Genomic DNA, 26,448 nt, shown 5'->3' on the forward strand with positions numbered 1-26,448 from the left:
GCTGTAGTGTCTTTATTGCTGGCAGACCTGGTGAAGTTGTATGCATGTGAGAGATGAGCAGCCTCTTCCAACATCTCAAAGATGAAAGCAGTGGAACTGTACAGCTTAGCTCTCACAAGCAACTGATTTCTTGATTGTGATAACATTACTCATCCACTGATGAATGCAGCTAAGGCACTGCATTTGGATGTGAACAACATGATGGTTAAATGCAGTATGCAGACACTGTGCTCAGGCCTGACCTACATTTAAGCCCACCTTGTGAGAGTGAGTACAGAGTCAGTGATGATCTCTGGATGGAGAGGTTAATTCTGTCAGCTTTTCAAGGGAGTGAATTGACTTTCAAGTTGGCAGGTGCACTATGGGCAGTTCATGTGCACTCCTCAGAGTGCAGTAGTCAGCTGAGAGAAGCTATACAAAGCACTGCCTCTTGCAGCATATGCACAGTCCTACAGGATGCTCAGGCAAGCTTAGCAATCTGCAAGCTGTCTGGAATGTTAAAGGCTAACTGACGATGGAAGGTTCAAAAGGAGGCGCTTCAGGATTCCTCTCAACCTGCTGAATATAAGTGACTTCACTGCTCAACACTCAGATTAAAGATAGTTTCCAATTAAATTCTTAGAGATGTTGTTACTGTACAACTGTGGAAGACGTCAGATTTGAACCTTGTATCAAATACTGACTGATGCATTAAGAGCAACCTAACTTTAGCACAGTGCAATTTTAATACCCTGTCTCACTGTCTGCTGCTTTTTCACTAACAGTGTGTAGGACCTGTGACATGTAGATACTTTTAAAGTGGGATCACCTGAAGATATCAAGCATATAGTCAGATGGATAATGAAGCATTTATTCATGATCAGAAAAGATCAAGGACTTCACAATAACATTTCCTTTGCATGAAGCAGCACTACTTGTCGTATAACCAACAGAAAGTTACATGATTAAAGGAAGTCCCAATTCAACTCGTTCACCCTGGAATAAAAACTGAAAGAACTGCAGATGCTGTAAATCAGGAACAAAAACAGAAGTTGCTGGAAAAGCTCAGCACACCTGGCAGCATCTGTGGAGAACATTCAGAGTTAACATTTTAGGTCCGGTGACCTTTCCTCAGAACACTCTGACAGGGCCTTGCAACACACCACAAGGTCTCTAGCCACAGCACTGTTCCTATCAGATCCTTACACAGATAATTTGTGACAAATGTCAGAAATAGAACACCATTTCATTAAATGGTATGCTTGAGCCCCCTTGTCAATCCCAATGAAGCATTTTTACCCTGACCATGTGTTGCAATAGCCTCGCAAGGGGTTTGGTGTCATGCTTCAATATGGAGCTCTGTGAAATGTAAACTTATCGAAACGTATGTTGCAGAGCCAGAGATTTCATGCTATATTGTGGGAGTGCAATGTCAACATGATAGCAGCTCCACTCCCAAAAAGGCATCTTTAAACATCATAGAACATGTCTTTAGAAGGGTCTGGACCCGAAACATCAGCTTTCCTGCTCCTCTGATGCTGCTTGGCCTGCTGTGTTCATCCAGCTCTACACCTTGTCGTCTTGCATATTTACAGTTTAGTTTGCAAAGCCGCATCACCAAGGCATTGACTTCCAATCAAAGTTGTGGAATGTGTTTCAGAAATGCCAAGCCCAGGTGGCACTTTTAAGTTTGCACCTGATTTTATTTGCTTTGCTGGCATGATGAGCAGGCAATTAGTGGGAACAATGTAATGGTCATGATAACTTGAGGCTGTGAAATGTAAACGTGGATAATCACCTGCTGATGAACTGCAATTTGATGCTGGATGGGTGGAATTGTTGAATTTATGAATATATGATTTGTGCAAGTGCCCCAACAGGGCCTCACACGCAGACGAGTTTACTCCATCCCTAAAGGAAAGATGTAGCACCCATTCAGCCCACCCTGCAGGTGGTGGATGCCGTGGTGTTATTGAAATTGACATGTCAATTGACGAATCAATGTTGGAATGTTTCAGCATTGTATGGCCTTGCCGGTGACATGCAGCCTCCAGCAGACATGTAGAATGGTCCCTCCATCTCTCATTTTCCCTTTTGTGACAATATCCCTTTTGCACCAAATACCTTTCAGCCTCTCTGGTTTCCATTCAGCTCTTTTTCTATTACTATTAATATCTCCAATTTAGCCGCAGAGCCATGGCTTTGTGAATTGGCATACCCACTTGTTGGTCACACATTCTCCTTGTCCTTAAAACAGAGTAATAGTGACCTGGAAGATGCCCGTTTGTGGAGCCCCCATCCTCTCCTCTGAGAGACCACCTTTCTAGAACCTTGAATTGTCCCCCTTCACTTATCATTGGCTCAGTGACTCAGTTTGATGAAACCCATACCCAGGTTTGAGTTTCCCACATGCCCCAGGATTCTATGGACCATTTCCTTAATACTCAGGCTCTAAGTATTAAGGCCCAAACTGCTAGAAGTGTCCATGCCTCCCTTTCCTGCAGACGGACTTGAGAGGGTTGCAGAGCAGGTCAGCCCCAGACTGAGTGGTTCAGTTGGCTCAGACTCATGTAGCTGTAATCCCCAAACTGGTTGTACTGGGCCTACAGGGGTAACATTGACCTATGCTAAAGTGCAAAGCCATTCGCACCTGATCACAGCGTGTGGACACATTCATGGCTGATTCTGGAAGCAACTGCCATGCCTGGATTTTGCAGCGGCAGAAAAAATTAGAGGTATATATGACGTGTATCTTTGGACTATAGTAAGACAAAGCACTTGACTAATAGTGGCATAGTCCCTGACTCACTACAGTACTCCCTTGACCTCAATAAGGACTGGTCCCATTTGACTTTCACACGATGCCATTTATTTGAAGCACAGACAGTGTCTTTGCTTGAAAAGCTGCTGTCACATGGTGCAGATTGGTTGAACATGGGGCCATAAAGCAACATATCCACCATCTTGACTATTCAGTGCTCTGAACAGTGACAAACTGTCCATGTGAGGCAGAGAGGCCGGCAGCCTCAAGTGAGAAATAAAAGTAAGAGTCATAAGATTTGGGGAGGTGATGGCCTAGTGATATTATTGCTAGACTATTAGTCCAGAAACCCGGGTAATGTCCTGGGGACTTGGGTTCAAATCCTGGCACAGCAGGCTGTGGAATTTGAAGTCAATAAACATCTGTGATTATGAGTCTGTTAATGACCATGAATCCATTGTCAATTGTTGGAAAAACTCACCTGGTTCACTAATGTCCTTCAGGGAAGGAAACTGTCATCCTTATCTGATCTGGCCTGGTCTACGTATTAATCCAGACTCTCAGCAATGTGGTTAACTGTTACCTGCCCTCTGCACAGTTAGGGATGGGCAATAAATGCTGGCACTGCCAATGATGCCATTGTCTTGTAAATGAATAAATACAAAAGATACATCCCATGCAAGTGGGAGAGTGTCCCTGCACAAAGTGACCTGGCAGAAGCTTGCATGTTGTGGGAGTCGCTGAGCCACAAAGTGAAGGGCTGAAGTGATATGAAAGTTGGACTGAGAGCAGACATGGCAATCTGCTGAGACTAGTGGTTTGCCAGCACTAACCAGTGCAGACCTCAAATAGGGAAGGAAGAATGATGAAGAACTCCACTCCCCTTCCTCCCGCCCTCCCTTTCTATCCTTCCTATAGCGTCTCTACCCTGGAATTTTGGGCTGTCCATCCTTGAGCCACGTCTCTATAATTGCTATGATATTCCCAACCATGCCCTGAGTTCATCTGCTTTTCCTGTCAGGCCTCTTGCATAGAGATAAATTCAGTTTTATTTATCTGCCTTGTCTTGTTCTCTGCTTTATTCCTGCCTGCGCTGACTGATTGATTGACTTACTCCTTTTCCCTGCATGAGCCTCAGACTTGTCCCTTTTCTCACTATCTCTCCGGGTCTTCCACCGCCACCAACACCACCACCCCTTTACTAGTTTAAATCCTACAGTGTGGTTTTAGCAAATCTCCCCACCAGCATATTAGTGCCCTTCCAATTTGTATAAATGGTGTGCAGCAGAATGTCGGTGATCTGATTAGTAAGTTTGTGCACGACACAAAGATTGGGGCGCAGTGAACAGCGAGGAGAATTGCCAGAGTATACAGCAGGATAGATGATTAGGCAGAAAAAGTTGAGGAGTACAGTGTGGGAAAGTGTGAAGTTATGCACTTTGGTAGCAAGAATAGATGAGTAAATTGTTTCCTAAATGAGGAAAGGCTTCAGAAATCTCAAGCACAAAACTGAATTTGGAGTCCAAGTTCAGGATTCTCTTAAGGTTAACACACAGATTCAGTGAGCAATTGGGAAGGCAAATGCAATGTTAATATTCATTTTGAGAAATCTAGAATAGAAGAGCAGAGGTGTATAGCTGAGGCTGCATAAGGCTTTGGTGATTTGGACTACAGTGGGCAATTTTGTGCCCTGTATCCAAGGATGGGTTTGCTGATGTTGGAGGGGGTCCAGAAGAGGTTTACAAGAATGATCCTGGGGATGAAGGGCTTGTCATGAGGAGTAATTGAGTCTGGAGTTTAGAAGACCAGTACCTTTAGAAGGGAGGTCTGATTGAGCTTGCAGAATCCTGAAAGCCCTGGAACAGATGTTTCCACGAGTAGGAGAGACTAGGATACAAGAGTGAATGGATGGCTCTTTAGAACTGAGAAGTGGAGGAATTTCTTCAGCCAGAGCTTGATGAATAAGTGGTACTCATTGCCCCAGAGGACTATGGAGGCCAAGTCATTGAGTGCAATTAAGACTGAGGATAAGTTTGGGATTGGTAAGGGGATCAAGGGTTACAGGGAAAAGGAAGGAGATTGGGATTGAAAAATATATCAACCATGATCAAATGGTGGAGCAGACTTGTTGGGCTGAAAGGCCTAAGTTTGCTTCTATATCTTATTATAGGCTGGCAACTTAAGTGGAAAAATGGCAGATGGAATTTAATCCATACAAATGGGAAATGGCGCATTTTGGAAGATCTAAGGACGGAAGTATACCGTAAATGGCAGAACCATTAGAAGCATTAACAGATAGAGGGATCCAGGCATATAGGTCCATAGTTCCCTGATAATGGCAACACATCCTGATAATGGCAACACAAGTGGGTAAGGTGGTCAAGAAGTCTTGTGGCATGCTTGCTTTCATCAGTCTGGGTATAGAGTTTCAAAATTGGCAAATCATGTTGCAGCTGTATTGAACTTTCACTTGGCTACATTTGCAATATTCTGTGCAGTCTGGTCACCAAACTGTTGAAAGGATATGGACACTTTGGAGAGGTTACAGAAACAGTTTACCAGGATATTGCCCGATTTGGTGTATTACCTATGAGGAGAGATTGGCCAATTAGTCAGATTAGTCTGTTCTTACTTAAACATTGATGGATGAGGAGCAACCCGATCGAACTTTACAAAATCATGAGAAGCATCAATAGAATGAGTTAGTTGGAGTCTTTTTCCCAGGGTAGAAAAGTCAATTACAGCAGGATGTAAATTTAAAGTAAATGAGGGAAAATTTAAATGTGATATAAAAGGCACGTTTAGCAGGTATTATAGCAACGTTTAAGAGGCGTCATGACAGACACATGAATAGCTAGGGAATGGAGGAATACAGACCGTGCAGAGGCAAAAGGTGTTTTTTTAGTTTATAGAGGTGTTGTGTTTCAGCGCAGTGTTGGTGGCCGAAAGAAACTGTTCCTTTGCTGCACTTTTCTTTGTTCATTGATAGAATAAATTGTCAATATTTACATGAACATATGAAACAGCAGCGGCCTAGTATCCCAGGCAGCTGAGTGAGGGCAAGGGAGGAAATAGCAGGGGTGCTCGCAATAATTTTCAATTCTTCTGGCCACACAACATGTGCAGGAGAACTGGACAACTGCCCATGTGGTAGCATTTATTCAAGAAAGGAGCAAGGAATAAACCAGCAAACTGCTGACAGTCAGTCTAATCTCAGTGGCAGGGAATCCATTGGAAACAATTCTGAGAGATAGAACTAATCTGTACAGGGAGAGGCTGGGATTAATCAGGGGCAATCAAAATTGTTTTGTTAACCGGAGATCATGTCTGACTAACTTGATCAAATTTTGTGAAGTGGTGGCCAGGTGTATGGATGAGGATAAAGTAGACCTCATCTACTTGGACTTCAGCAAGGCTTTTGGAAAGGTCCTGTATGAGAGACTGATAGGGAAGGTAAGAGCCCGTGGGATCCAAGGAAATTTATTTAGTTGATCCAGAATTGGCTGAGTAGCAGGAATTAGTGAGTGAAGATTGATGGATACTTTTCAGACTAGAATTTGTGTACACAGTGGTTGGGAAGAGATTAGAGGGGGCCCTTTCTGTTTGTCGTGTACATAAAAATAATTTAGATTTAAATGTAGGAGTGTTGATCAGTAAGATTGCAGTTGATGTAAAAATTGGTAAATTGTGAGGAATGTAGCCTTAGATTACAGGCGGATACAGGTGGATGGGCTGGTCAGATGATCTGATCAATGGCAACTGGAACTCAGTCCAGATAAGTGTGAGGTGATGTATTTGGGTAGGACAATCATGATGAATGGCCGGACCCTGGGAAGCACTGAGGATCAGAGGGACCTTGGAGTAGTGTCCCCTGGTCCCTAAATGTAGTGGGACCAATATATAATGTGATTGAGTGGGCATATGGGATACTTGCCTTCATTAGCTGAGGCAGAGCGTTTAAGAGCAGGGACGATATGCTGCAACTGTATAAAACAGTGGCCACAGGAAGAGTATTGTGTGCATGTATGGAATCCACACTGTAGGAGGGTTGTGATTGCACTGGAGAGGGTCCAGAGAAGGTTCACCAGGGTGTTGCCTGGGCTGGAGAGATTAGACTAACTGTGTTTTCCTTGGGGCAGATGAGACTGAGGAAGGGACAGGATTGTGATGTTTAAAATTATGAGGGGCATGGATAGAGTGGACAGGAAGGAATATTTCACCTTGATGTGGGGATCAATGAGTGGAGACTTACCCTTTTGGTAAGGGGGAGGAGGTTTAGAAGAGATACGAGGATTTTTTTCACCCAGAAGGTGGTGGGATTCTGGACTCAGTGCCTGTCAGGCTGGTAGAAACCCTCGTTACATTTAAGAAGTATTCAGATGTGCACTTGTGATGTCAAGGCATACAAGGCAATGGGCTGAGAGCTGGAAAGTGGGATTAGAATAGTTAGGTAGTTGTATTTGACCAGTATAGACTCCATGGGCCTTTATCTGTGTTGTAGACTTTTACAACTCTTGAGTAGGCCATTTTGGCTCTTATATTGGATCTACCATTTAAGAAGATTATGTCTGGTCTGATTGTGACCTCCACTTTACTTCCCTGCCTATTGTTGATGCACTGTGACTCCCTTGTTAATTACATATGCAAAAATCATTATTATAATAGTTTATTACAATATCATCAAACTTACAAATATCAGTATCCTGCTCCTTTTTCAAGTTCACCCAGTATCATGCTCACAAACACGGTTCTTAGCTTCTGAGCTACATCCATGCTGTTAACTTTAAATTACTACTTCTGTTCCACCTGTTCCCTTACCTTGATTTTCCTGTCTTAGTTCATCCAATTCGTTGATTAAACTCACTTTCTGAGAGGTCTATGCAAAGCTGTGCTGCCACTGCTGTTAGCTGCTGCTCTTTTTCCCTATCTCCTTGGGCTGCTCCTGCTACCTGCTCCCACCACCATTTACTGCCTTTGCCACTAAAACATGAAATTCTCTAAACTACCAAAACATCACTCCCATGGTACAGATTTTCCCCGATTCCAGTCCCGTATCTGTATCTTCTTACATATTGTGTTCATCTCATATGCTAGTTTATTGGCAAATGAAGGTTTTCATGGGAACAATCCTGGTTATCATATCTGGTAGGTTTCATTTCTGGTCACAAATTTACTGGGATTAGCATTTCCAAGGAATGCAGGGGCGGAGACAATGACAACAGATCTGTCAGTATTTATGGTTGCTCAGTTTGTAGGTACCTTCCCATTTTCTCAATTAATAGTTTGTTAGCAATCTCTTCACTGTGTTGAGAAAGGAACTCAGTGTCTGCATCAGCTTTCTGATACTGAAAGATGCTAGGAGGCACTTGCTGGAAATTGTCCATCACAAACAGCCTCAGTTAGAGATAACACAGTGTGAAGCTGGATGAACACAGCAGGCCAAGCAGCATCAGAGGAGCAGGAAAGTTGATGTTTCGGGTCGAGACCCTTCTTTCTCCTCACAATTTCAGTCTTTAGTCTAAATGTGAGCTCTCGCACATGGTGAATGAAAAATTCCTAATTTTCTCTGCTTAAGGTGTAGATCTGTATGCTATTATCTCTTGCTGTGTAGAGGGCTTCGGACCACACGAGACAAAACTGGAAAACGCCATCAGTTTGTGGTATTCATAGATTTATAAGGAGCTGGTAACCTAAGTAACCCAATCTTAAAAGTGACTGTCTATCACTTTTCCCACAGCAAAGCGAAACACACCTGCCTTGTATCCAAATACAAATACAAATTAGTTAATCCCAACTTCCTTTCTTATAGGTAAATGGATAGTTTACAGCACTGCTGTATGCAAGTTGATTCATACATAAAGCCCAGGTGTATTAGCCATGGGAAATGCAGGCTTACTGGGACAGGGTAGAAGCAGTGGATCTGGGTTCGTATCGTCTTGATGAGCCGAATAGCCTGCTTCCACACTGTGGGGATTTTATGATTCTGTAATATGTTTAGGGTCTATTCTTGCTATACTTAGATTGTGGTCACTGTATCCAGTGTATCTCACACTCTGTTCTCAGTAAAACAATTGAGTCCTCCTTTGATCTGCAAAAATCAGACTGCTCAGGCTGACTGTCCACATGGGTCAAGAGCAGGTCACACAACTCCCTTTCGTTTACCTTAAATTTAGAACTACATTCCCTAAACACGTTATATTTTAGGTTTAAGTTAATTTTGGAAACTGCACAATTGTAAGTTCTGAGGAAGGGTCACTGGACTCGAAACATTAGCTCTGATCTCTCTCCATAGATGCTGCCAGACCTGCTGAGCTTTTCCAGCAATTTCTGTTCTTGTTCCTGGTTTCCTGCATCTGCAGTTCTTTAAGTTTTTATTCACAATTGTAAGATTGGGTTGAACTTGCCAATTGCTGCCTGCCCTTAATGGATGGAAAGATGTTGCTGGTTAATATTGACCTTATCAGATACCAGGAGCCAACCCACCAGCACCATGTCACATTATTAGATTGAGGGTTGGAGCAGAGCATGATATTGACATGTATTAGTGTCTCCTCAGGCAGCACTAGTCCAAACTCTATGTGAGGCCTGGAGGAGCAGTAGGAGCATTGTTCACTTCATTTCCCACTGTCTTAATAAACAAAACACCTACACACTGCTAAGCTATTCATGAATTTATAGGAATGATCACAAGTGGAAGTGCCAGTCTTTTTCGATTAACCTATTTAGCAATATCCAATAACTTTGTCTTTCAAACAAGAAGCAAATTCTCTCTGTCTAAAATGACATCCTCACTTTGGGCACATAGTTTACTTTGTATTCTGTGATCTCAACCATAGAATTGCAAGATTTTATTGGATTTCCTGCAGCCACCTCACATTTTTTGTTATCAAATATTTGACTTTTACATTCAACTCTGATTTTTAGTCACTTACCTTCTATCACTTACCTCCTGCTTGGTGTAACTGTGTTTGAAGTTTCCTAATCACAAGTGAATAATGCAACATTTTTCCATATTAAGGGATATTTGTCACCCATACATCACTCAGCTAACATCTCAAAAAGCTGGTAGCCTACATAATTTGTCTAGATATTAAGCCCTGTCGACATGTTGTCATTCATAAATTTAAGTTCTGTAAATCATTCATAAAATATATGCAGAAAGGTATTCTCGGAACAAGGCTACATAGCTTCTGCATATACTTGCATCGCAATCAGATTCAATCCCATGATTAACAACTATCCATTTGTGATCCCTGTAATGCGATAGAATAAGATAATTTTTTAAGATGCACGTGTTTTTAACTACTTCTGAAAGGAAGTGACAAGGTAGTGGGGCAAGAACTAACATCCCAAAACAAGATTGGATGTTGATAATAGTTGAATTCAATCATATGTAACATTCAGAACCTTACTGTTCTCGTATTTACTTTCAACTGAAGTCAAATTCAGGAGTTCATAATTTGCAGAGTTCAATCACTTCACCATTTAGTGATGCATGAACAGTGCTCCTGGACCTCACTGAATTATCTGTATGAACTTTTGACTTATATCACCTCCCCATTTCGCTGAATGCTCATACATGACTTGGAATTCTGAATTGCAAACTGCACTAAGTACAGTAATCTTTGCTAAAACTCTCCCTACCATTACTAGAACAATTTTAGCAACACACTTAACCTCAATATCTTCAAACTTAAATACAGAAAAAGAAAAATGCTATCTTCATGCCTAGTCAAGCCTGACAAATTTTTTCAAGAATCAATTCCTAGTAAAACTGAGAAAAGTCTTGCAATCACCATTATGTGTCACTTACTCTATTGGTTATAGATTTCTTCTGTTATTATTTTATGTTTATTCCTCCTGTCCTGACAGTTGAACTGCCAAGGATATATTGAGGTGCTAGAAAAATTCAGATTCATTTTCATGAGGATTGAGCTTAATTGATGTAAAATCGATAGAAATGACAACTGAGTAATTATATCCCTCCTCATATAAGGGATTATTGTGAGTAGGTAGCTTCCCGTGCAGGACATGCTTGCTTCTAAATATATGCTACTTCTTTTATACAGTGAAGTTAATTGAAAACTAATCTGAAATTTAAAAATTTCAGTCTGTGATTTTTCTTTAGAAAGGCATGGATATCTTCCAAACAATGTTGGAAAAGTTGGGAAAGTAAATTTACAGTATAAATTAATTTAAAAATTGAAAGACCTTATTTGTCTTGGCCTAATGCATTCAGTGGGGCATAATTCAAATTTGGGTAAATTGTATACTCAGAGATTTGCTGCATAATCTTAAATGCTGTCTGTACACCATTGGTGTCTCTTATTACTTTGTTTTAAGCCAGAAACAGTTTTAGTGTCAATTCTTTCAGTGTAGCATCATGAATTTAACCTCCTGCCACCTTAAGTCACTTTTAAAGAGATTAAAAGACGACTGGAAATGACAAAGGAATTAAAACCCCCCATTAGCTTTTCAAAGAACTGGTAAGAAAATGGAAAGCTTAATATAAGCATAAGAAGATAGTTGGCTCACCATGACAAAATTAAGAATAGAGAAGAAAATGATCGCCATTTTGAAATACATAGATATGATTGTGCAAAATGTTCATCAGTTATTTTGCTGACATATTTTCTTGACCACACATCATTGGAGAACCCATTGGAGAACCTGTAATTTCCCCTCCAACTCCCAAACCATCTTTACCAGGAGTCATATTGATGTGGCTAGTTGTTCTTCCTGGAACCCCATAACAACACTATGGATGCACCTGTCCCCATGGACTGAAGCTTTTAGCATTTATGCTGAAGCTGGATAAACACAAGACAGTAAAAAATAGTAGGAGAAAAGGGAAGGATGCTCTCGCGGAGTGAAAATGCTTCATTACCCTGTTGGGCTGAATGACCTTTTTCTACTCTATAAATTCTTTGCATGAAGTGACAGCTGAAAGAAAATGGAATGAATTGTATAGAATACTGCCAATGGACAGCTCAAACAAAGATTGTACAATTTGGATTATTTCAGGGGAGAGGAGTCTATTGTATAGGCCTAAATATAATAGCAACATTTTGCAGGTTTTTTCCTCATTAAAGATGAAGTACAATGTAGCAGGAAGAAGGGACTGCATGCAGATCTTGAAAAAGATGCGTATCGTGACGACAAGAACCTGGATTTGTAAGCTCCACCTGAGCTTCAGCAAAGCCGGCAAGTCTGACAACTCTTTAACATTTCAACGCCCTCCAGTGGAGGCATTCTATCTTGTGTTACTGATTGTTGCCATAGCCACACATTACACCTTATCCACTAAAACAGTATAAAGTGCAAAAAAAACTACACGTCAAGTTCAAGTGCAAAATTACACAGTTTATTTATAATAAAGTGGTGTGTCTTCTAGACTTCAGTATCTGCTTGCACATCATTACACTATAAGACATTAGAACCAGACAACAGGGTCAGACGCAGCGGGCTCTTCAGCTTTGAACCACGCTATCTATCAATGTGCTAAGATCTATACTGCTGTGGGTTCCAGCATATAGAATGGCCTTGAATAAGGCTCAAAGGAAAAGATATACATTTTTTTGATTACCTAAATCAATAATAAAGTGCAAAACTATCAAAAAGTAGACAATCCCAAAGTTTTCTGACTGTGCTGCCAGAGAGGCAGTTACGTTGTACAGAGATTATAGAAATCAATAAAACTCTTACAGTTTGGTGTATATAATCAGGGTAGATTATTCTAATAAAGGAATACGTGAAACGTTTGGCAGTTTGGCCCAAAGATCATTTAGTTAAAAGGACAACTTTCACTTTTAACATTCACACAATGGGTGAAACAGAAAATAACTTTAGATGCAACAGGATCTATTTGTTGGATTAGCCCTATTAGTAATAAACAATTGTCATAATTCCTTAATTGCTCGTGACTTTCTTATCAAGCTTGTGCTCATCAGGTTTTAATGATGTACATATGGATCGCCTGTTGATGAAGTATTTCCAATGCTTCATTGCTTATTTTGAATATTTATTAGTAAAATCTTGCATCTGATCCCATAAAGCAACCAATAGTGAAAGCATGCGACCTATTTAAATTCTCACATGAACGTCTTTCCTAATGTATGGTATATGAGTGCCCTCTACTGCTAAATTGCAGAAATTCCTAATTTGTTAAATTCATAGCTCCAGGGCAGAAACCAATTCACATGGAATTATTTTATGATGCCTCAGTGGCTGTGGTGGATAAAAATTGCCTTTATTCTATTAAATATCTGAAAGGTTAGCGTGCCAGTAACAAAATTCACTTTATTGTTTTGCGGCAATGACAATATAGCTTTTATACATTCTTTGTCGGCTCCTACATACGATGTTTTGAGCAGTTTCTTCCCAATAGTCTGTCTGAATGTTCGGTAATGAGACAATATCTAAAAATGCAAGTTATCAACTAAAGTTAAAATTGTTTTTGAGTGAAGATATGTTTTGGTAAATGCTTTTATACCATACATACCATAAGGTGGTACAGTAGCCTCAGTGGTTAGAACTGCTGCCTCACAGCGCCAGGGACCCGGGTTCGATTCCAGTCTTGGGCGGCTATCTGTGTGGAGTTTGCACATTCTCCCTGTTTCTGTGTAGATTTCCTCCCACGGTCTAAAGAAGTGAAGGTCAAATGGATTGGCCAGGGGTGTGTAAACTAAGCCAATTAGTCACAGTGAAAGTGTTGGATCGGGTCTGTGTGGGATGTTCTTTGGAGGGTTGGTGCAGACTCAGTGATCTGAATTGCCTCTATCTGAACCGCAGGGATTCTATGATGTATTATAAGAGTATATTTTGCACACACTGTCATCCTGCTTCACAGTGACTATTGCTGAAAAATGACACACTGGGTTGAATCTTACCGGAAGCTGGGAAAGTGTCATTTGTGGCAATTTGCTGGTGAGCACATCACTGTCACATCTCTGTAGCTGGCTGAGGGAGAAATGCCCTGGATCGCTGGTACTCTGAAGACTGCCCAAGACCAGGTATCTGCTCAGCTGCAGACAGGAGAGGAGCCAATGGTGGTGGCAATCAGGGACTCGATTGACATGCACCAACAAGCCCAGGAGAAGCAGGCAGGTTTGTCCAAGGCACTGAGCAAGGCTGCAGGACTGCAGCAATGTCATTGGACCCATTTGGCCTCAGGCATGAGCGTGTCTGGCTGCCTGCATGGACAGCTTGGTGACTGCCACAGAGAGCCAGGTCAGTACTCTCATCCTCCTGCGGAACATCTTTCGAGTCATGAGTATGCGGCATCAACAGCAAGGAGATGAGACCTGGACCTCGCTCCTTTGGGGAAGGGGCACACCTTCAGACAAGATGCTGGCATCAGTCATCTGCCCCCAGCCTTCTGCTATCATGAAATGGCTGGAATTTCCACCTCCACCCTGCCTGTCTCCTCGCATTCTGGGGGAGCTTTAGCCCAAAAGGATGAACCTCTCTCACAAGGGGACACAGACATAAAAGGATCACCCAACCGGAGCTCCAAGGCCAACAGACTTTTCCACTCCAGCTATGGACCATGGAACTGCATTAAGAAACTGTGGGAGGAAGATAAAGTACCTTCTGATTGCATATGGTGTATGGTGACACTTAACATTGGAAATTATCACAATTGCCAATTCATGTTCACTATTCTGCATCAGCTCCACATGTGAATGTCTGTTGAGGCTCAACTACAAGAATGAATGTGCAGACCCTAGCCATTCCTAGTGCTACACAATGCTCTCTGTATCAAGGTATGAAATGAGCAGGTTCTGCACCATGTGCAAGGTGTTGCTTGGCACCTAGGGTAAAACTTTCCAAGCTGCAGGCCATTGCTTGTGCGTCTTCACCATTAGTAGCACTGTTTCCTGATGCTGCTTGAAGCGGTCAGAAAGTGTTTGGGGCCAGGATTTGTGCTCCATGTAGTAAGTTAATAGCTAGAAGTTAGCATGTAATGTTTACACCAACCTTCCAGCTGTGCTGTGTGGATATGCTTCTCTTCAAAGGGCAACACATCACTCAAAAGTGAGGACTGCTACTCTCAAAACACTTACCCTACTGACTCCTACTGTGATTGTAGAAATTTTCAGCTCAGTGGGTATACTTGTTATAACGATAGGAGAAAACAGCAGTCGCTGATCACACAGTCAGACTCAGTCCTTCTTGGTAGCCTGTGTGCCAACCCCATCTGCTTTGAATTAGCCCCAAACCCAGGCCCACCAATATATCTAACTGTTCATCTCCACATTTTGACGCAGTATGCCTGAGGCTGTGTGAGTTAATGTGGCAGGCAAAGAAATGTTGCAGTAGTCCTAAATAACCATTGGGTCCTCCCTGTTTTAGAGACATGACTCATGGTGATTTGAACAGATGGTCACCGCCCCCTCAGACAAGGGGCGAGGTTGAGAAGGTGAAACCTTCATAGTAACTTCAGCAAGTGCAGGAATTGAACCCATGCTGTTGGCATCCCCCTACATCACAAAACAGACATCCAACCAACTGAGCTAACTGACTCTCTTGTACTAGATATTGTAGTCCACTGACCTGCCATTAAAGCCAGGATGTTGTTGATTGTCCATAACTGCCCCCAACCTGTAAACTCTTTCCCTTCAATGCTGTATTGCCTCCACACTTTAGAAATTCAGTTGCCCCCTTTCCCCCTTCACGATTATTATCCACTTTGCATTCCAGTATGCTGCCTGCAATCCCCACAGTTTGAGTTCTCCAGAATTCCCTGCTGATCCTGATGACTCCCTTGAGCTTTAGTGGCCAGACCCCTTGGACTGACAGTGGCCCAGTCCCTTGACCAAGTTTAATAGACAGCCCTGACCAGTGAGTGACCAGACTCTGACTGATCTCTGTGTTGACACTGCCATAAGATGTTGGTGACTGGTGCCCAGTTTGAAGTGTTGGTAACCGCAGTGGCTATCTTACTGGAAATTATCATCAAGAGGTGGGGGAATGGGAAACTGCATCTGAATAAAGTCAGATTAGGTAATAATGAGATATTAATGCCTGCAAATAAGTCTGTCACCGCTCACAGGTGATAATCTCATTTCATTGTTCAACACTTGATTGGGAAATGGGATCTTTGGTCCTTGCTACCAAGAGACTCCTAGCTGGCCATCTTTAGAGATTTTTTCAATGTCTCACTTTGGCCTATATTTTTCAGGGACTGGAAACATTCTCCTATTGGACTGAATTTTACCAGGAATTGCTAAGAGTCAATTTTGGGGAAATTTCATAGTTTTCTCTGTGAGCCCTAGTAAGATTTCACATGCTATTCTCCAGAACTCACCTAGTGCCTTACGCAACGTGGTGTCTCACTCACCCTGTCTTCCTGCTTGTGGATGGTGTAATATGTGCCACTATCAGGACATGCCCAGGATTTTCAGTGTTGACGCAATATTTAAAACATTGGTTAGCTCAAGGTCAAACGTTGACAGTCCAGAGCGGCCCAGCAGAGACGGCAGACTGAGGCAAATTGGCACCCCCGTTTGCTGGCATGGACTCAGAGATCCTGGAGGATACGATAATGCAGAGGAAGACTGTCATCTTCCCTTGGCAGAGGAGACCATGCCAACTGATCTTGCCAGCCTAGTTCCAAGTTACCACCAGGGTCAGTGCATTGCCGTGCCAATCATCTGCTGGAACATGCAGCAATCCCACAAGAAGGTCATGAGCTCCTCTGCTCCACTCTGGTAAACGCCACCATCTTCTCATATTGACGAACCTTTTTGTCTGCACTCATCAGGGCAATTCACGAGAATTACCAAACTGAAAAGATAACAATGTTAATAACACTTTTTCATTATTTTTAAATATGATTAAGTACCATTACCTTGGTAAGTACATTACATAATTTTTTTATGAAAAATTGAGACAATTTGTGTTTTGCAATATTTTTCAATATTGTCATTCTGTAATTGTGACTTAATTTATTGTTATTTAATTTCCTAGACAACTTTAATCTTTTATTTTACGTCATATTGCCATCATGTATGTTCTCTGCATTCATTAAAATTCAAATATTATTATTTGATTGATTAACCCCTAGTCTTTTCCTATCAGCAGGAAATCACTTTTAGATGTATTTCTGCTCTTGTGCTGAAGGACATTTTCTGTTAGTATTTTTTGCCACATGATACCAGTAACGCTTTATTCATAGGTCTATGCGTAGGAAAATGTTGGATTATAATTTATTATCTACATGTGACAAAATTATTACCTTTGTGAAAAGAAACACCAGTAGATCAAGATGTTAAACTATCGGGCAATAGCTTTAAGCCTTTCACATACTGGTATAACTAACTCTATTGAAAAATGTGACAGAATAATCGTAGTTAAGTAATCAAAACAGCAACTGTTCCAATGTAGTAACATCCCACAAACACACCCTTGGCAAAGGCAAAGCTAGTAAAACAGATTGTCTCACATGCCATTCTGGCAGCAGAAAAGGAGCCCAAGCTTGTAATTGTAACAGAGAGAGATGTAACAACTTTGACGCTAACGAAGCTCAACGATCTCTGCTATGAAGTAATGTTGCTGTTTTTGAGACTTGTTTTTAATATACAAGAGTAAAATCTCAAGAATCATTTAGTACCTCTTTAAACAGCAGTAAGTCTTATATAACCTAACTGCCATATTAAAAAGATATATTTGCTTCCAGGATACTAACAACTCGATCCTATCTACCAAATAAGACCTATCTGCCAAAAAAATTCTGTTTGACCATGCATTCCACCACCTTTTCAGATTCCACTCTGTGGTCCATGATTGATTTCCAAAAACTTTCCATAATGCTTCTTGTATTTGTTTTAATACATTGCTAACTGAAGTCCTGATTAACATAAATGTCAGTCATTGTTGATAGAAAGACCAGCTGTATCCAAATTACGTATTCGTCACAAAACCTAGCCAGTCTTATATTTGAAAAAGAAGTATCCCATTACTGTCCCATTATCAAAAACCATTTCTGAAGTACCGCTTCATGAAATTTTCAATTCGTTCATTTTGAAACACTAGAAATTACATCTTCCCAGTTGACAACTGGCAGCAATCTTCAATTGATGGGTCTGCTTCAGGAGAGATATGATTTAGATATACTGATTGGCAAATCTGCAAAGCCATTTTCGGAATGAGTCCCAAACTTTAGGTACATAGTGTCTGCAACTGGATTGCAATTCCCAGCAAATGTAGCAGAGTTCAATGTTTTTTAATGAGCAGCTGGTAGAAGTATTTGAAGATGCTGGCAATGACTAACTAATAACTGTGCAACCAGATATTATTGACTGCATACCATTTGGAAGTGTCCCAGCATCAATTTAAAGAAATGCCAAGCACCTGGCTAAGAATCCTCTGCCTGATCTTGGGTCATAAGGAATTTCTAGACCCATTTATCTGAAATGAATGTGCTCAAGTCTGTTCAGCTACAGACCCAAGTTGATAATAAGGCTGCATTGCATCATCCGTGGAGAGGGAAGTAGAGTTAACGTTTCAAGTCAAATATGAGATACCGTGAGATCCGAGCATTTCCAGCTCTTAGTATAGATTCTGATATCAGAAATAAAAACAATTTTGTGTTTGTGTTCAGAGAAGTACTGAGGAGGTTGTGGACTCAGATGTAGGTCCTACAAATGAAAAAGGACATTTGGTGCCCATCATTTATGTGTACAGACACTGAGAATTTCTAATGTATGGTGTATGCCAAGGGTCATGATTTGGTTTACAAGTCTCAAAGACAACGACATTACTTCGTAGCAGAGATCGACAAGCTTCATTGGTGTTGAAGTTGTTACATCTTCTCTCTGTTACAATTACAAGCTTGGGTTCCTTTTCTGCTGCCAGAATTGTATGTGAGACAGCTTGTTCCACTGGCTTTGCCTTTGCCAAGGGTATGTTTGTGGGATGTTACGACTTTGGAACAGTTGCTGTTTAGTAGTACAATAATCTATTATTCTGTCAAACTTTTCAACAGAGTTAGTTTTACCAGTTCTTCTTTCTTTTTGTTTGTGTTTCAACTGGAGGCAAGAATAAAGTATGACCAAACAAATTACACCTGGATTACGCTTGCCTTTAAATAAAATAAAAATTTGGGTCCAGGCTACCTCCTTGATCTATTTGCAGGGTGTTTGGTTTGGTCCGTAACAATATATTGTAGATCGTGATCAGCCCATTTCAAAAAGGTTGGCAGCCAGGAATTGAACTCAGTACAATTAATGATTGAGAATTGATTCACACAAGACGATGGTTTTATTAAATGGAGCAGGCATCTAGGAAAGAATATATAAGCACTCAGGATTTGTAGTGAGATACCACTATTGTAGCTTTTGATTCAGATGACAGAACATAATAACAGTGAAGTCCAGTGGGCACAGCAAAAGCTATGAGCCCTGACAACAGTAATGTCAGATAACAGAGCTAGTTAACTTTTACTAACTAGCATTCACTGGATGAAGCTTCCCTGTTTAGATCAGTGCTAAAACAGTGTATAGGGCACAATAACACCCCAATCTGAATATGAAAATAGATCCCGTTGGTTTAAAGTCATGCATTTCTATCCACCCAGAAGAACAGTGAGGCTGGGAAGGGTGGAGCATCAGGGAAATCTCACTCGGTTGGTTTTAACTTCCCATCCATTTATTTTTCATTGGATAAGCAGGATAAAATCTGGCCCCACACATTGGCTTTCCACACACATTGACGGGTTTATTTTTCTGGAATTATCACAAACAAAAATGCAATAATGAAAAGATCGGTGGCCATTTACGGAGAGAGCCTACTACCAAAATCTCAAGGAAATTAGTGAAGGGCAATAGATACTCTCCTCTCTTCTCAAAGCATTCCCTGACCCCCACATCCCAACTAAACATGTAACTTTCTTCAGCCAACTGCTCATAAATGTTTGACCTTTATTTTGCCTTAAAGCTGCAGTGTCTCTTCATATGAAGACAAAGGCATTCAGTCCATCAAGCCTCACAAGCTATTCATTCAGATTATGGCAAATCACCTAACTCAATACCACTACCCACACACTTTCCCCATGATTTGATGCCACTAGTCTCTGAGATAGTGAGGAGATCCATTCAGTACAACCAAGAGAAGCTAATTAGGAGGATATTCATTGAGACAGGTTTAAATAACATGACCCTTGAGGCCATTGTCTCTCATTAGTTTGTGTTTAAATCCTAAAATACTGTTGTTCATTTAATTGTCAAAAAATGTTACAGGATCAACTTTTTTTTTTCTCTTGACAGATTATAATGGAACAGTACAAAAGGTTTGCCTGGGTGGCCTGGTTTACAGAGATTTTTATCACTGTCAGCATTACAGTTTCTTTTCTCGTGCTTGGATCTGCAATGAAGCACACATGTATGTCAATTTTTCCAGATATTGTTGAATTTAATTACTGAAAAGGTGTGTTATAGTTGTAGCAGCAAACAATTTATTATCTATGGCTTTTAAATTTAAATTTAAGACAATTGATATGTTTATTAAATTAGTTTATCTCTAAGTAATTTCTGTGTCTTTTCAAAGGAAAAGCTGTAATTCCTTTACTACATTCCTATCAACACATTAAAATTCCAATGCAATTTCAGGATGTTATATTAAACAATGTTGTAGGATAAGGCCCTTCAGTGTTAGACAGTAAATGAAAGAGTTTTAGAGTCATAGAGATATACAGCACGGAAACAGACCCTTCGGTCCAACTCTTCCATGTCGACCAGACATCCGAGATAAATCTAGCCCCATTTGCCAGCATTTGGCTCATATCCTTCCAAACCCTTCCCATTCATATATCCATCCAGATGCTTTTTAAATGTTGTAATCATACCAGCCTGCACCACTTCCTCTGGCAGCTCAATTCATACACACCACCCTCTGCCGGAAAAAGTTGCCCCTTATGTCCCTTTTAAGTCTTCCCCTCTCACCTTAAGTCTATATCCTCTAGTTATGGACTGTGTCACCCCAGGGAAAAGACTTCGTCAATTTGCCCTATCCATGCATTTGGTGATGTTATAAACTTCTATAAGATCACACTCAGCCTCCAACGCTCCAGGGGAAATAGCCCCAGCCTATTCAGCCTCTCCCTCTAGCTCAAACCCTCTGACCCTGGCAACATCCTTGTAATTTTCTGAACCCTTTCAAGTTTCACAACATTCTTCCTATAGCAGGGTGACCAGAATTTTTAGAAGAAGACCAAATTTGTAACAAGTACCTTTTGGAAAAAGTGTCATGCTTGATAAATTTTAAAAATTAGTGCAAAACAGCCAAATCATTGTCACAATAACCATGAATTGGATCTACAGTCAATCATTGCCCCATACAGATCAAGGTCACTTCAGAATTGTTTCTTTGCACATCTTCAGACCTCAATGTTTTATTGAAGCGTATTGGTGTTTGATTTAGAGACATGCTGAATTAATTTAAGGAGTTGAAGTTCAGAATATGACAAGTAGAACATTTGAGAATAACCACCAAATTGTAGCACACTATTACATTGCTCACAGCTTTGTTTTGTGTGAAGATGCAGATGGATTTCACACTGTGCTAATAAACTGTAGATCACAAAGGATGACATTAAATGACATTAAAAGTACAAAATGTCAATGTGTCAATCTGCACCAGAATAATGAACTGTGTAGAAAGCTCCTTCTCTTGTTATTTTCCACACCGTAAAATTAACTTGCATGTTATTAATCTGGCATTTTGACAATATGAATGCACTATTCACGTCACATATATTGCAACAGTATTTGTCGTGAGTCACTTGATGAATAAATTTTGCCAGAGGAGCTATAAATGTGAATCTCCAAGACAGCCTTAAGTGGTCTAAATTCTTCAGTTAGACAACTCTAGCAGACCTGGATAATTAAGTCCTGGTGGTGGACCACAGAAGCTGAACAGGAAAGGCCACCCTGATGTCTAGCCAGCAATCTGTTCACAGGAGGCGAATACCAACTAGCCAGTTCAGAGACTGCCAAGGCCCTTCAAAGCCGAGCTATTTCTTGTAATATTGTAAGTGGTTAAGCAGCAGAGGTCTGCTACTGGTTGGTCTGCAATTGTCCCAGCCCGTCAAGTCCGTATTGGAGTGATGCAAAGTACATGTCCACTGCTTCTGCACCTGGGAGGATGCCTCCTATTAAATCCATCAACAGCAAGCCCTGGTTGAAATCAGAAAGGTTCTGGCAATGGCAGCATCCCTTTCTCTCATTTAGCCCAATATTGGGCCTAATTAGTTAATCTTCTGCTACCGAGTGGGTGGCCTCCGTGACACTCACCCTGCCTCTGGCAATATTGCTTGGGAGTTGGTATGTATCTGGCAGCAGTCTTGTCAATTTTGCTGCCAGTTCTAGCTCCTAATCTGTGTCTGAGGAACAGGAATGTTAACCCCTATACTTTGAAAAGTATTAAAAAACCTTCAATAGCAAATTTTGACTGTGGATCCAATTCATGGATGCTGCAGCAGCGAGTTGGCTGTTTTATGTAAACTTTACACAGCATTTTATCATTGTGCTGAGCCATGTGATTTAACCATCAATTTGCCCACAATAATCAACTATGCTCTTGGGAGAGCCTATCAAAATATATATTTACCATTATTTAGTTTAATCAGAACTCAAGATGCCACACCAGTCAGTTGCTTCCCGTTCAGTTACAGAATCCAGGTAAATAAATGTGAGAGTTTAAGTCTTCTCCTTTCTCAGTCCTGAATTTAATGAACAAGTTCTGAATTAAATATAGTAATTACAAATGATTTCTCATGTAAATCTTTAAAAAATATAACAGTTTTTGAAGTTAAATGTAATAAATAACATTTATTGTTAGGATGCAATATATGTAACTTTAAACATTGGAATTACTTGTTACTATTAAACCATTTTGCAATGAGGCAAAGCAATGATTTTAATGAATTCAAATGATAAATTCCATTCCGTTATCCTAATGGCTGGCCTGATATTGCCTGCTTTCATTTCTGAAAAAATTCAGATCATTAGGAATGTCTTCAAAGTATCCCTAAAGAAGATAAACATGCTGACCAATGGCAAAGCTTTATTTGGAAAGCACAAGTCTTGTCAGGAACATGCAGGCACAAAGTTGATTGATCAAAGGGAGAGTGTGAACTTACAGACATGTCTCCTGCAAAGCCTTCATGTAGCTCCTGGCCGAGTTGTGGCAGAGTCTGCAGATCAGTGCATTGTGGAGGTTATTGATCATTGATTCTAACTTTGATGTTCAAAAGGAAAGCAGCCCTTGTTTATTTCCAGAAGCACCTTTCCGGTTTTTTTTTAAACTTTGCTGTGTAGTTGTTATTCCAAAAAAGTTGATGTTAATGACTGTTTGAAGGCTAAATAACATTAGATGCTCCCACATTGAACAATGACAAGACGCTATGATACACTGGGTTTTGGGGAACACAGTAGCATTCTTTCAGACAGGGTTTTACCATGGTACAGCACTAATAAAAAGGCAGCATCATTCTTGCACTGCAGTTACTACGAAGATGGATCAGACAGATTGTGATGTGAAGGGGCAAAGCATTTTGAATTGTCATCTTTTTCCAATGAAGAATCACCAATGTGTTTTCAAAAGCTTTTTGATTATTGGTTTGTTCCCAAAATGGTACGCTGTGGTTGATGACAACTGACATCATGTAAAGCTAGACTTTAAATATGGTGTTATTGGCACCAATACCAGAAATTGCTGGCAGCAGTGAGGTGCTTCCACTACTGGTGAGCTCAAGGAGTGAGCACAGAACCATAGGGGCATGGTATATGTGTAAGCAATGGGGAATTGTGTGAAAACTAGCTAGCATTCCAAGAGAGAAACCCTCCATGAAATTTCCCAAATTAGTAATTAGCCATTTTTTGTTGAAATGCAGCCGGTTGTTTTTGGTCAGCAATGCAAACTTTCCAACAATGTTCGACAAAGATCCTTCTATGCCATTGGTCACTAATGTGCCTGCAAGTGGCAAAATATGAGCTTGAAACAGGGAAGCTTTTGATTGCTGCTGCTGCTGCTTTGAATGGAGCCAGAGCTATTGTAATAAATTTTTCAATAATTTGCAAGCGCTTTTGCAAATAGTCCAGGAAATTTTATTGTGAATGCAAATCTAGCTCGGCTCACTTGCATCGTGTTTTGGAGCTTCAGTGCTGGAATAATGTGTGCTTACGGATGCATTTTTAAAAAAACGGCTGTGCCACTATCAGAGAGCATGTGACGGTGTTGCAGCTAATTTTTTTAAAAATTCTGTTTGTTCACTGAATTTGGGTGTCACTGACTAGGCTATTTATTATCCACCCCCAATTGGTAACACTGGGGAGTCAGTCACGTTGCTGTGTGTCTGGAGTCACATAAAGGCCAGACCAAGGAAGGATGGCAGTTTCCTTCCTTAAAGGACATTAGTGAACCAGATGGCTTTTTACAACAATCAACATTTGTCACCATTATACTATATTAAAATTCTATCATTAAAAGCTAATTTGCCTCAGAACTATACATTGGTTGTATATGCTATCATTAAATTGAAAAATTTGTAGTGATTACAATTTACAAACACAAATTCTTGTAGTATTTGGCTACACAATTGACTCCTAAAGGTATTTTCTCTTCCTTTTTCTTTCACGGGATCTTTTCCAAGCAGTGGAGGGTTGGGTAGATTCCTTCTGGAACGAAAAATGTGAAACAGCTGCAGAACGTTGTGAAAAGTCTTGCTATCAATTAATTAAGATCAGTGGTGCAAAAAGGTAAAGAAACAATTGAATTGTGCATTATGATGGGAATGGTCTGAAAAGTAACTGCTTAGAATTGAGATGAAAAATTGTCTGTTACTGTTTCATAAAGCATTAGATGGTCTAGACAATATATTATAACTCACACACAAAACCAGAGCATCAAATATCGAACAGGATTTTATCGCTGGTTTCAGAATCCTACATCAGCACCTGATGTGCGTTCTGAGCCATGAATTGCAGATAGTGGGATAAGTTCAGCAAGTTTAATGGAGAGAGACATAATGTAGATATTGCTGGCACTCTCAGGGCAGACAGCCTCATCTAAGTACATGGGATTGCTGATGCAGGTTAGTAATCAAGTACTCCACAATCTCATTCCGAATAATGGGCTCTCAACCCATGACCAAGGTCAGGCTAATCGGCCTGTAATTTCCGGTCTTCTGTCTCCCTCCCTCCCCCTTAAATAGGGGTGTTATATTACCTTAAGGCAGCTAATCCGCATTTGGTGGAAAATACCCCTGAAGGCAGGACTGAATTAGGGAATGTCTTCATATGGCTTTAATACCTTCCTGCTCCCTGGCCTCTCGGCCTATGAGCCCATGGCCATAAGAACAATTGCCCATGGATTAGAAGTACAAACAAAAATAAAATGCCTAAATATTAATAATCTTATCAGATGCTTACTTCATTCATTTTCAACTTGCTGCTATAAATGAAAATAAGCTTGTACCTTTTGCTGTTCACGTGAGAATAAATTAGTTTATCCATTTTTATTGCACAAATATCTGTCAGTCAAAGTCTTCTGAAAATGAACATCAATTGATTTCTTCCTGATACAAAATTTACTCATATTAAATCTTTAATCTATCTTTGGTATCATGTAATAAAACTGCTAATTCAAAAGATTTTATAAATCCATGAGAATTAATAGTCTTGCTAATAAATGTGAAAAAGTTAGTACTGCAAGAAGTCATTGAACCAGAACTTCAATTCTATTTCACTTTCCACAGATGCTGCCAGACCTGCTGAGTTTCTCCAACACTTTGTTTCAATTTCAGCTTTCCAACATCTGCAGCATTTTACTTTTATCAGAAAACAAAATCTGATGAGCTGAAAATGTGTTGTGAACGCCAGCTATGTATTTGATATTTCAGGACTAATCCTCATTTCTGGCTGTGATCTAAAATATAACTCCTGTACTCATGGATATTTGATTGATATCTAGTCCACATGACAGATCATTTTACTCGATACTGTTTTCAGAAATTTGATAATCAATTTGTAGAAGAAAATGTAAGTTTTGAAAGTAACTAATAAAATGAGGCAAAATTTCTTCGCAGCAAGAAACTTAAAAACAAAACATCGTTAGATTGATAGTAGAAAACGCAGAAAAGTCAGTTCCCTTTATGGGACAGTCAAGGACCAAGTGGCGCAATCTCTGAATAATGGGTCACACCTTTAAGACATGACAGGAGGAATTTTTTTCTTCAATGGTAGTGAATCTGTGGACTTTGTTAGTGCAGATGGTTGTAGAGCCTGGGTCATTAAGTTATTCAAAGCTGAGATCCAGATTTTTAATTGGTAAGGGAATCAAGGGTTATGGAGAAAAGGTAGTAAAATGGAGTTGAGGGGCTATTAGCTCAGCCATGATTCCGTTGCAGGACCAACGGGCTGAATGGCCTACTGATGCTCCATGTCTAATGGTCTTATGTTCTTAGTAAATTAGATTTAAATTGGAAATGTTTCTAAAATACTTTTCATAACAGAATTTGATAATAAACATTGTCTAACAGAATGCCTGAAGACTCTCTTTATATGGTGAAAGTAAAGATTATAAATTGGTGATTAAAAGAAAACTGGCATTCACAAACTGTCTCACCCAGGCCAGGGAATGGTTGATGTGGAAAATTGAAAATTTCTTCCAACAGCGAGTGCCCCTCCAAATTTGGGAAAAAAGGCACA

At 40.4% G+C, this 26,448-nt stretch overlaps 1 protein-coding gene across 4 annotated transcripts in view; it reads left to right on the forward strand.

Moving 5' to 3' along the window:
• si:ch211-51h4.2 (uncharacterized) overlaps positions 1-26,448 on the forward strand; it is a 299,094-nt gene that overhangs the window by 260,786 nt on the left and 11,860 nt on the right. For all 4 annotated transcript variants that reach the window (XM_048542917.2, XM_048542918.2, XM_048542919.2 and 1 more), the window contains 2 exons: positions 20,008-20,122; positions 24,396-24,498. In XM_048542917.2, coding sequence (XP_048398874.1) covers positions 20,008-20,122; positions 24,396-24,498 — 218 coding nt within the window. The remainder of the gene's footprint in view (positions 1-20,007; positions 20,123-24,395; positions 24,499-26,448) is intronic.

Source organism: Stegostoma tigrinum, chromosome 14 (genome assembly GCF_030684315.1).
Source record: "Stegostoma tigrinum isolate sSteTig4 chromosome 14, sSteTig4.hap1, whole genome shotgun sequence".
In the NCBI taxonomy this organism is placed as follows: Eukaryota; Metazoa; Chordata; class Chondrichthyes; order Orectolobiformes; family Stegostomatidae; genus Stegostoma; species Stegostoma tigrinum.